This window comes from Rattus rattus, chromosome 5 (assembly GCF_011064425.1).
Source record: "Rattus rattus isolate New Zealand chromosome 5, Rrattus_CSIRO_v1, whole genome shotgun sequence".
NCBI classification, from domain to species: domain Eukaryota; kingdom Metazoa; phylum Chordata; class Mammalia; order Rodentia; family Muridae; genus Rattus; species Rattus rattus.
The window spans coordinates 149,319,364-149,331,599 of NC_046158.1; the positions used below are offsets into that span (position 1 = coordinate 149,319,364).

Below are 12,236 nucleotides of genomic sequence, written 5' to 3' on the forward strand. Positions count from 1 at the left end.
GGTCAGACTTGTTGGCACAGATTATCAATTCCAGCACTCAGGAGTCAGAGGCAAGGGGATCTCTGTCAGTTGGAGGCCAGCCTGGTCTGCATTCTAGGACAGCCAGTGCAAAAATCACAAAACAAAACAAAAAACCGTAACAAATGTTGCCATTTCCAGGGCTGCCTGGGGGTTCAGCCATCTTTGTTTCTGCACAGTTTTCCTCATAGTCCTTATATTTTTCTTCTGCATTTCTTCAAATTCCTTTTTTCTTTTTTCTTGTTTTTAAAAAGACACTTGCTAGGTGAGGCCAGAAGAGGGCGTCAGATTCTCTGGATCTGGGAATTGCAGATGGTTGTGAGTCGCCATGTTGGTGCTGGGAATTGAATTAGGAGCAGCGTGCTCCACACTGGTAGTGTTATGGAGGTCAGAGGCAGCTCAGGGCTTCTCCTTTTACCGTGTGGTTCCTGGCTCCATCGCAGGTGGGCAGAGTGACAGTCCAGCATGTCCTCCCGCTCTGCAGGTCTTTGTTGAGTTTCTGTTGCCTGGAGACAGTCAGTGTCAAAGACTTTTTATAGAGCAGCCACTTTACAGAGCTCTGCTGTTTCTCTAGTCCTGGTTTTACAAAATGAAATAAAGACATCTAATGGACCATGGAACCGAATCTCAGAGTGGGCAAACCTCTTGCTCAGGGTCACACAGCCTTGGAGCGCCATCTCTGGGGAAGAGTGTAGACACACTGGGATCTTGGAGACAGATTTCAAGCAGTTCACGGGACCTCGTGATCTGTGTTCTTTGTGTTGATGGGGAAGAGAGAGCAGGCAGGCATTCTGTGCTCTAGTGTACTGCCTGCCGGGCCTTCAGCAGGTGAATGTTTAGAGTGAGTATTAACTGGGCATTTCCCAGGTTCCTCGTCAGCCTCCGTTTTCCTGTATGCCACCCGGTAGACAACTGTGTTCAGGTTGTGGTGTGAACACAAAATTGAACGCAGGCTGTTTCCTTGTGGCGCTGGACTCAGCCTGCAAGGGAGTCTCTTACTGTGTCCCTTGTGGAACCCCTGTCCCGATGCTGCCCAGCCCACTGTTATCCGGTGCCAGTTTAAAGACTAGGAAAGCTCACCAGGTTGCACCGAATGTCCAGCTGCCTTAGCTACCATCCATCTGCAGAGGATACAGTTGCCATGGCAATCTGATATTTGCTGCCAGGTGATGGAAGGCAGCGGGGAGTCTTGGGGCTGTGCAGCTCGTGTGTTTCAGAGCCCCGAGTTCTAGCTTGTTGCTTCACAGACTGGATAACAAAGGGCTGGCTTGTGGGTTGTCTCCTGAGTCTGTGGTGTGATCTTGTCTTGGCACGTGACCAGCACACAGTCACTCGCGGGCTCTGTGCCCTGTGTCTGATAATGCCCATCTGGTCTGCAATCTGGCTCATGTGCTCTGACCCCAGATCCATGCATGCTGGGATATTTTGTAGCAATGCTGAGTTACTGTGACTATTTTAGACCTTCCCTTTGGGAGCTTGGCATGTGTCTGGTTTTGTGAAATAAATGGGATACAAAATAACCCAGGAATCAGGCAGGATCACTACTTTCTGGGAGCTCAGTGGAGCAAGGGTAGGCTGAGGGGATCAGCAGGACTACCGACTGCAGGCTACAGGGAGAGCAAGAAGCAGGAAGAGAAAGAGAGGACACAGAAAGAGGCCAGAAATTGGATCGTGTGCAGGGCACACGTGAGAGGGTTCTGTGGAACAGCCGTGCCGCTAGAGCCATGGTCTCAGTGGTGGACATGTGGCTCCGTCAGCAGAGTGCTTGCGTAGCAAACATGAGGACCTGGGTTTGATCCCCAGCACCACATACAACAGATGTGGTGTGCACACCTGTAATCCCAGCACTTGGGAGTAGAGGAAAGAAGATTGGAGGTTCAAGGTCATCCTTAGCTATCGAGTGAGTTTGAGGGCAGCCTGAACTACATGGGATCTTATCTCTAAAACAGAAACTCTTTAATAAAAAGATGATGGCTGACTTGCTCTGGAAGGCAGGCTGGGGACCAGATGGGGCACAGCAGTGGACTCCTGACTGTGCCTCTCCCTTGGGTCATAGCCACACAGAGCAGGGGTTCCAGTCTGTTGGAACAGAACTTTGGTGCCAAGCACATGGAATTGCTGGGTGATTGGAGCCATGCTGGTGACACCCCCCGTGACTGGCTGGAATAAGGGTACACCCTTTGGGTGCTGCACCTTTTCAATGTCCTTTCCCTTGGGCTTGGGTGTCCAGGCAGGGGGACATTGTGTAGGATAGGAGGAGCCACCTCAGCTTGGCTCAGGCTAAGGTCCTGCTGTCCAACCACCTGCTCCAGCAGCAGGCTGAGGGTGGGGTGCCCTCCTTCCCCAAAGCAGGCCATCTGCTGAGCACCGTGCACAGAGCCCCCTGCCCAGCCATCTGCCGAGCCTCTGAGAGGACCTCATTGTGGCTCACTGCAGGCGTGCACGAGCACTTTAGACTCTGCTCTTTGTCCTGTTGCAGCCCTGCCTCGTGGAGAGGGCCCCCCCTCACAGATGTCTTTAAACCCCTTTGCAACGGTGGTCCTGAGGGGGAGGGGGAAGGGGAGGGGCAGGGAAGGGAGAGGCAGGAGTTTGCCTCTGCCAACTCGATGCTCATTTTCAGATTTTCCCAGCAGGCCTAACTCTCCTCACCTTCAGCTTTCACTGGATGCCTGCCCTCAGCTCTGACAGGGCTCACAGCGGTGTCCTCTCTCCACACCCTTCCTCTGCTGGGTGGGTGGTGGTGTAGCGTCTTCCTCTCGCCTTGATGGAGGTGGTTCTTGACTTCCCTATCATCTGGCTCTAAACATTTTTAGTTGCACTTGGACCGTGCTGCTAAATTTCCGTCAAAATAGATGGTGCCACTTTACACGCTAGCCCCCAACGTGTCCATCTCTCCCCTTTCTGGCCAACACCAGATGACAGTCACCTTTGAGAGTGCGCTTGGTTGAGTGTTTTTGTACACACGTTACTGCTTCTGTTTCTTCTATAATATGTTTTCCTCTTAGAGGGAGTGAGGGCTTTGCTTGGTGTATCTGGAAGATGGGGGAGGGGGAGGGGGAGGAGATTCTAGGGAGGAATTTCCTCTAAGGGGCCGAGTTTGGTAGATGGGCAGAAGGCAGCTGGGCAAGAGAATGCGCCAGGAACTGAGGAAGGTGCGCTTAGGTTTTCCACACAGATAGAATGTTCTAGGTGTTTGTGGATGCTTCTAAGGCTAGAGGCACAAGAGATAAACACCTGTCCCGTGACCCACCCGCCATTAGAGGGCGCTGCTTCCATAGGCCAGCCCTGCCCAGAGCTGTAGGTAGCCATAGAAACACTGTATCTTCAATGTTCCTGGATGGGAAAAGTGTCCTCAAGCCTGCGGGATAGGCTTATTAACCTGCCTCCCTCCCCCACTCTCTCCTTTCCCTTCCTCCATTCCCCTCCCTTCCTCTCCCCCTCCCTCTCCTGTCCCCTGTTCCCCTTCTTCCTCCTCCTCCCTTCCTCCCTCCCTCCCCCTCCCCCACTTCCCCTTCCCTCCCTCCCCTCCCCCCTTTTCATTTGGGCATGATTTCCCCCCTTCAGGCACGGTTGTGGGTGTTGTTCTCTACACTGGCAGAGAGCTGCGGAGTGTCATGAATACTTCCGATCCCAGAAGTAAGGTATGTGAGACTAGCATATGCTGATCCACACAGTGGGGGGAAATGGCGGGGAGGGACTGAGTTCAAAATCTGCCTTTCACAAGCCGATTGTCAGATGTGTGTGTGTGTGTGTGTGTGTGTGTGTGTGTGCGTGCTCGCGAGTGCCAGCACACAGCACATCTTTCATCTTGTTCTCCTCTTACACATGTGACCCTCCCAGTCCCCTTCCACCTCTGTCTTTTCTGTCATTGTGTTGTAAGCTGGGTGTGGGTGCAAACCTGTCACCCCGGCGTTCCCAAGGTGGAAGGGGCAGATTGGGAGTTCAGGGCTATCACTGGCTAGAGAGCGTTCAAAGCCAACCTGTGTTATAAGGAGCAAGACTTTGTCTACAAAACAAAGCAGCATACTCTGAAAAGGTTTGCCGTATAGGTCTGTGCAAATGGATTATGTCCCCAGCCTCCAGTCAAGATCATTCTTACACCTGCTGCTGACTTGGAGTCTGAGCCCTTTGCCGAGCCGTATTTTTATGATGTTATGGATTTGGGGCACTTGTTGCATTTTGAGACACATGATAGCAAACACAGACGTTTCCTGTCGTTCGACTGGAACCCTGGGCTTTGGACCAGCACTCAGCAACCGAGTTATATCCCAGCCCCAGGCAGGCAGTTGCTACAGTGATGTCGGTCTCTAAGCTGGCTCACAGAAGTCAGACTTCCTCTCCGTCCAGGCCTTGGGTTGCACCATGATCCACTGCACCCTGTGCTTCCTCCCCAGATTGGCCTGTTCGACCTGGAGGTGAACTGCCTCACCAAGATCCTGTTTGGTGCGCTGGTGGTGGTGTCGCTGGTCATGGTGGCCCTGCAGCACTTCGCCGGCCGCTGGTACCTGCAGATCATCCGCTTCCTGCTCCTGTTTTCTAACATCATTCCCATCAGGTGAGCTGGGGCGGGGCGGGCATCAGCACACTGAGCGTGGGCTGGGGACAGGCAAGGACCAAGTACTGTCATCCCTCAGGGTCTTGCCTGTCCAAGGACCAGCAAAGTAGAGGAAAAGCTTCTCTTTCTGTGTTGAATGGCTGTGCGGCCTGTGAAGTCTTCTGCTTCTCTGTGGGGTTCTGACCACATGTGCACACTCACGCGTGCCGCCGTCTGTGTGGTTTAGAGATGTTCTGCTAACTCTTGCTCTCTCTTACCCAGCTTGCGTGTGAACTTGGACATGGGCAAGATCGTGTACAGCTGGGTGATTCGCAGGGATTCCAAAATCCCTGGGACTGTGGTCCGTTCCAGCACAATCCCGGAGCAGCTGGGCCGGATCTCCTACTTGCTCACAGATAAGACGGGTGAATACCTTCTTAGGGGCAGCAGGAGCCGGGTGGGTGGGGTTCCAGTCAGCTCGCTCCTCCCTTTAGAGGTGGGAGAGGTGATGGCTGCTGTCTTCCCCCCTCACTGTTGGATGAAGAGGGAGTGTTTGGTGCCAGTGGTGGGACACCCGTGTGGGACAGCCAGAGTGCTCAGCAAGAAAACAAACTTAAAGGAGAAAGGCTTTATTTTGGTTCCTGGCTTTAGATAGCCCTGTCCCTGGACATCTGGCTCCCCATCCATCTAGGTCTATGGTGACACAAGGAAGCAGAGAGAAAGGATCCAGGGACAAGATAAACTTCCGTTTTGGTTTCTGTAGAGAGACTTTAATAGGCATCACCTGTCAATAGACAAGCTGATGGCCAATGAGCTGAGAGGCAGGAAATAGGAGGCGGGACACTGGCAGGAAGAGAGGATTCTGGGAAATAGAGAATAAGGAGACAGGGAGAGATTGGAGTGAGACACTAGAGGAGACGCTGGGAAGATGCTGGGAGGAAGTGGCCTTGGCTACTGAGGGAGAGGTAACTGTGGCAGACGGAATAGTTTATATGGGTTAAATACATTACAAGGCAGTCAGGGAAGGAGCCAAAGCTTGTGGCCAAGGCATTTATTAATAAATAATTCGTCTCAGAGTTGTCCTTCTGAGAGCAAGGCTAGGAAGGAAAAGTGGATTATTATTATTATTATTAATTATTTTTATAGGCTTCATTTCTGTTTCTATGTCAGATGCTGATAAAAAGCAACTTAGGGGAGAAAGGGTCTGATCAGTTTACAGTTCCAGGTCACAGCCTCAGGCAGGGGAAACCAAGGCAGGAACTTACACACAGCTAGTCATAGCACATCCACAGTCAGGAGCAGAGAGAATATGTGCACACACGCGTATTCTTAGCGCTCAGCTGGCGTCCTTCTCCTTGCCTAGGGAATGGTGCTTCCCACAGTGGGTTGGTTCCTCCTGTGTCATTTAGTAATCAGTACAGTCCCCTCAGACATACCCATGGGCCATCCTGATCTAGACAGTTCCTTAGCAAGACTCTCTTCCCGTGTGATTCTAGATTGTATGAAGTTGACAGAAGTATACCAGGTGGAGGACCCCCTCCCCTTTCCCCACCCCAATTCAGTGTTAACTCAGCAGCGGCTAATCCGTGGAGAAAGTGATAAAGCTAGTGCCCTCCTGAGCCGTCACCCCTCCACAGTGCCACCAGCTGGGGACCACACCCCTCCACAGTCGAGCCTTTGGGGTTCTTTTATTCCTGACCCATAACACTCAAAGGCAGGACTCAGCAAGGAGAGAAATGGCAAGGCTTCAGGCCTGTCAGCACCAGGCCCCCAGAGCAGTGTCTGTGGGGCTGGCATGGGGGTCATGTGTGTCTGCCCACCTATCAGTGTCTCTTCCTGTTGGGCCTGATGGGCCCAGTGTATGCCATACGCCACCACCGTCTTAATGGAGGGAACAGTCAAGCACCCCTGGTTGACAGCCCCGGGGAGTGGGTACAGTCTTCTCCCCACGAAACTAGGATGTTCTTTTCAAAAGAAGAGTTAGGTCCCTCTCCCATCTCCTCCGTGAGGAAAGCACTTGACGCTGACTCTCAGAGAGAGGAGGGAATACACTCGCCTCTTGTGCCCTAGGGACCCTGACTCAGAACGAGATGGTGTTCAAGCGGTTGCACCTGGGTACGGTGGCCTACGGCCTGGACTCGATGGACGAAGTGCAGAGTCACATCTTCAGCATCTACACCCAGGTAAAGCTTTGCCCGTGGCTGTAGGTGTTAACTAACTGGCTTAGCCCGGACTAGCCACAACTCATTACCTGAGCACAGATGTCCATGGCTGCCTCATCCACACATACGGCCCAAGTGCTGGGATTACAGGGTCTGTACTTCCACATCCGGCTTATGTGGTGCTGGGGAATTGAACGCAGGACTTGGTGTGTACTAGGCGAGCTCTCTACCCACTGAACTCCAGGCTCAGATGACTTCCTATATATACATGTATGTTATGTTATGTTATGTATGTATGTATGTATGTATGTTTGTTTTTGAGATAGGGTCTTACTATGTAGACCAGGCTGGCCTTGTGCTCAGAGATCTGCTTGCCCAGCCACTTTGCGTATTTGAATGACTGCTGAGATAGACTTTATATACCAAAACATTCAGCCATGTTGAAAGGTACAAATTCAGCAAGTTTTAGTAAAGTTAGGAGTCACCAGAACTGGCGAATTGCGGCATGTCCGTTGTTCCTCGGGCCTTGTCCTGCTGGCTTGCTTTGTTTGTTTGTTTAGAAAGGGCCTCGCTGTACCCCTGGGTGCCAGCAACTCCCAGTGTAGACCAGCCTATCCTTGAGGTTGCCGTGGTCCCCCTGACGCTGCCTCCCCATCTCGCTGGTTTTGGTCTTGTTTCCTTCTTCATGTGGGCTCTGGGAACCAGGCCACGTGCGCTGAGCCTCCTCAGTCTTTAAGGGTGGCATTTGCAGCCCCAAACCAGATAATTCGAGTCAGAGCTGGAAGCCCTGGTTGTTGGCTGCACACCCGTTTGAGCAGGCGAACCCGGTGACCACGCAGGGCAGAGCAGGCACCGGAGCACAGCCGGATGAGGCTCAGTCTCTCCTTACTCTCGAGAGCTTTGGTGTGTAACCTGCCGGCCACAAGGCAGTGTTCACAAGATGATACACGGGCCACGGAGAGGGAAGGCCAGTGTGTGTTTACCTGACAGCCCACCTCGGAAATTCACACAACACTGACCTCTCCCTAAGACTTGCAAGCCTGACCCTAGGACCTCCGTGGAATTTACCAGATGGGAGTTGGTCAGGTGCGGTCCTTGACGCGTCCTTCCTGCAGAAGGAGCCGGGATCCTACCTTTGTTTATCTTCTGCGCGTCCAGTTACAGGCGGAGGTTTACGAGCGCCCAGGTGAGCTGCGTAAAGAGTACGGTTGTAGCTAAGTGCACCTCATAAAGAGAGTGGTAGTCTCAAACACTGTGGAAGGGAAACTCTAGATTATCACCACAAGGCCAAGCAAACAGACGCAAACAGCCAGTTCATCAGGAGGTAAAACTCCTACAGGCTAGGGAGAGAGGAGGAAGTCCCCCGGCTTGATTATTAATACCGTTACAAAAACTGAACTATAATCTAAAACCTATACAATAACACTTTAAACTTTTAAAAACGTTTATTTATTTTTGGGGGGTGGGGAGTGAGCATGTAGATGTCAAGGCTGATTTGCAGGCATTAGTTCGGTTCTCTGTCCACCATGAGGTCTAGGGATGGAACTCAGGTTCCTTTACCCACTGAGCCACCTCACCAGCTCCTCCAATGTTTCAAGACACACATATTTTAAGTACATGCATACATGCGTGCTCACGCACGCATGCACGCACGCACACTGGCGTTTTTTGCCTTTCTCCGTCCGTAGGAAGACTGGAACTGGGGAGTTTTCTCCAGGTCAGAAAGAACTTTCGCCTATGCCTGTGTGCTGTGTCTGTGTCTGTTTTTCCCTTGGTATTTTTTAAGCAAGAAGAAATGTGTGGGGGTTACGGGGTCTGTGAGGCAGAGGCTTCCAATGAACACGGTCAGAGGAGTGAAACTCTTCCGTATGAGGGTATGCAGCTGTTCTCACACACACACACACACACACACACACACACACACACACACACACACACGACGTATATACACATAACACACCCACTGAAACACACACAATACACAAACATACACACACATATACTCCCCATTCCCCACCTAAACATAAATCATAAACACATACACTCACATACTACACACACATACATACCATATACACACATATACACTATACACATATCACACACACACACACACACACACAGTCGCCGCCACCAAGCCCGATGAGACCTGAGTTGCATCCCTGGGGTCCATGTGGTAGAGGGAGAGGATTACCGCCCACAAGCTGTTCTCTGCCCTCCACACCCATGCTGTGGCATGCACCCTCATGCCTCCCTTCCCCTCACGGTCATTTCTTCCCTACCCTGAGACATCTTACCGGGAAGTGGAGAGGACGTTGGTGTGGGAAGGTAGGAAATGGAGGTGGACTGCGTGGTCCACCGCCTTCCATACCTTCTGATTTCGGGAGGACTGCTTCTCTGGTTGGGGCTGGCGGCCTCTGTGGGACTCCCGGCTGTCCTGGTTCTCTTGGCCTGGCTTGGGAGGGTCTCCCAGAGCACAGCCCCCAACAGCTGGTAGTCATCCCTCTTCCCGAATAGTAGCAGAAGCGCTGGCTCCAGTGTAGGATCTGCTGGCTCCACTGAGGTAGCCTCGCACCCTGAGATCTGATGAGTTCCCTCACTCAGCCCCTGCCCCTGCCCTGGCCTTCCCTGCTCACGCTCTCCAGCCCCAGAGGTTGCCTCACCAGAGGCTTCACTGTTGACTCCGATCTGAAGTAAATCCAGGCCAGGTGCCCAGGGCTGTGGGCAAAACTGAAAGTTTGACTTGACTAGGACGTAAATTACAGACCGGTAGTGTCATCTCCAGCAGAGGGAGCGTCTCTGCAAACCTTCAGGCCCCCGGATAATTTTAAAGTTAAAACTCTTCATAATTAAAAGCACTCGGCTAATGAGCTGTAGAAGCCGGAGTTCTGATCCCTCGCTCTAATTACCGTTACAACGCTGTGCCCTTTGACCTGGAAGTGCAACTGGTGTGCTCTTGACACCAGAGGTTAACAGAGCAGGAAGTCAGAGCCCTGTGAGTCCGCACAGTGACCAGAATAACTTAGTGATTGTCTAATTATCCAAGGAGTAGTCTTAACAGCCACTACTAAAAATAGTATTAAAATTTAAATGGATGCCACCTTCTTGTTTCTTGGGCCATGTGTTCTTGGCTTGGGCGAACCATGTGTCATAGGTGTTAAGCATCATGCATTGTAAAGTCTCACATGCCTTTTATCCTGCTGGGTGTACATGCTTTCAGTGGAATGTGGGATCCAGGAACCCCACAAGTGTTCCTAGCTTCCTGTTTAGCTGTTATGGGCAACCCTTGGTCCAGCATGGCGACTCTGAGCTGCTCAGTGGCACTGACTTAATATCTGTCTGTATGTGGTGTACATGTGTGTACATGTGCCAGGGCACATGTGTGGAGGTCACAGGACAATGGTTTAATACCTGTGTGAGGTATACATGTGTGTACATGTACCAGGGCACATGTGTGGAAGTCAGAGAACAACCTTCAGGAGTCTGTCCTCTGCATTCTGTAGGTTCCTGGGGGTCAAGCCTCTGTTGTCAAGCACCTTGACCCACCCAGCCATCTTGCTGGGCCTTAGCGTTTAGTTGTCTTAGAGGAGAATCATGCTGAGTGCTCTCCCTGCCCTAGGGATTGTTTGTGCACTTGTTATTTACATGAGATTGGGGCTAATGTAGCCCAGGCTAGCCTCCTTGAACTTGTGATTCTCTTAGCTCTACTTCTCCAGTGATGGGAAGACAGGTGCATCGCACCTCACTTTATGGGATGGTGGGGATGGGACTGAGGGCTTCCTGCATGCTGGGCAGACACCGTGCTGTGCCTGAGTGCAGAAGTAGATACTTTGTTTACTCATTCTTTTGGCAACACCAGTCCTGTCCTGTCCTGTCGGCTCTGGCTGCTGGGAATACAATGATGATGAACTCACACTGACAGCCTCTGTCCTTGGGGCTGGTGGGTGACAGGACATGGAGACACAGGGGAATGGCAAGCATTGTCTGCTGTGAGGGGCAGATGGGGCTGAGAGCGTTAGGGCCTCTCTGAGTTTACCTGCAAATGCAGACCTGTGTGGTGAGACTGGGCAGGCCACTCTTGCAGAATTCCAGAGGGAACGGGATTGCAGGCAGAGGGTAGTGGAAGGGCAGAGGCTCCAAGGTGGGGAGAACTTTGTCAGTGTGAGTGGAGCAGGGAGGGAAGATGGTGTTGGAGCCTGGAGAGATGGGCTTGGCCAGTCCGACGCTAAACCACATGATGTGTGTGTGTGTTGACCTCAGCATCTCCCTCAATTGCTTCCCACCTTGCTTGGTTGCCTCGTTGTTTTGTACTGGGGATGAACCCAGGGTCCTAAGCATGGAGAAGCCAAGAGTCCTACGGGCTGAACAGCAGGAGGGGGACACTCACCACCATTACCGTACCATGTCCAGACCCTTTGTCTCTCTGCTCCTCTCCACAGCCGTCCCAGGACCCACCGGCTCAGAAGGGCCCCACAGTCACCACTAAGGTCCGAAGGACCATGAGCAGCCGGGTCCACGAGGCCGTGAAGGCCATCGCGCTCTGCCACAACGTGACACCCGTGTATGAGTGCAACGGCGTGACCGACCAGGCGGAGGCTGAGAAGCAGTTTGAGGACTCCTGCCGTGTGTACCAGGCATCCAGCCCAGACGAGGTAACCCTGGCTGGGGAGGGTCTTAGCCACGCCATTTCCTTCCTCCCTGGACCGGAGGCACAGGTCTGTGTGGCCCTGACTATCTGCGTTCGCCCCGGGCCTGGCCTTCTCGATTCGGTCCCTCCTGCTCACAACACTTGGCTTCTGACTACAGAACCGTTTCTGGTTTTGGAGACAGTGCCCCATGTAGCTTGAGCTTGGTGTGGCCTCTAAGGTACCAGGGCTCCGTGGCCCATGGTGGCTGGGATATAGCACTGTGTAAACCTTTTCGAGCCATAAGTCAAGGGATACCTGGGATATCTACCTTTGAGACCTGTCACTTTCTCCCTGGGGAAGACTTTTCTTAGTCTGTGTGGTGCCGTGTGTGGGGTAGCTCAACCCAGAAAGCCTTGCTTGTCCATGACCACTGATACTCAAAACAAGCGTGGGGACCCTGTGTAAGTGGAGGGGGTGGATGGGGAGCAGGGCCGGGCTCTGCTCCACTGTTGTGATGACATCATTGCTTCTGCAGCTCACTGGGTTCGGTCCTTTGCACCTCATCTTCTTTCAGGAGCAGAATTGGGACCCTCCGGTGTTTGGGCTGTGAGAAGGGACGGTGTTTTCTTCTTGGTAGTTTGTGACTGGGGACCAGGACGATGTGTGGGCGTGTGATGACGTTTGAGTTTGAGTTTGAGATACTGACACTCTGCACGGTGTCTGCTCTGCCAGCTGTGGAAGCCTCAGGTCCAGCCTGTCAGCCTCTGGTCTGCTGAGGGTCCCTGTGGGAGGGTGTTCCAAGGCGGTCCCGTCGTCCGTTCTTCTCAACGGGATTCACGCCGTCTTGTTTCTCCAAGTTTCTGATTTGAGTCTCTGGGAGCCCTCCACAGTCTG

The 12,236-nt window shown here is 52.5% G+C and overlaps 1 protein-coding gene across 1 annotated transcript in view; it reads left to right on the forward strand.

Moving 5' to 3' along the window:
• Window positions 1-12,236, forward strand: part of Atp9a (ATPase phospholipid transporting 9A (putative)) — a 105,613-nt gene that overhangs the window by 63,062 nt on the left and 30,315 nt on the right. The window contains exons 10-14 of the mRNA XM_032904735.1: window positions 3,583-3,659; window positions 4,413-4,573; window positions 4,835-4,977; window positions 6,623-6,735; window positions 11,154-11,366. Of these exons, the coding sequence (XP_032760626.1) occupies window positions 3,583-3,659; window positions 4,413-4,573; window positions 4,835-4,977; window positions 6,623-6,735; window positions 11,154-11,366 (707 nt within the window). The remainder of the gene's footprint in view (window positions 1-3,582; window positions 3,660-4,412; window positions 4,574-4,834; window positions 4,978-6,622; window positions 6,736-11,153; window positions 11,367-12,236) is intronic.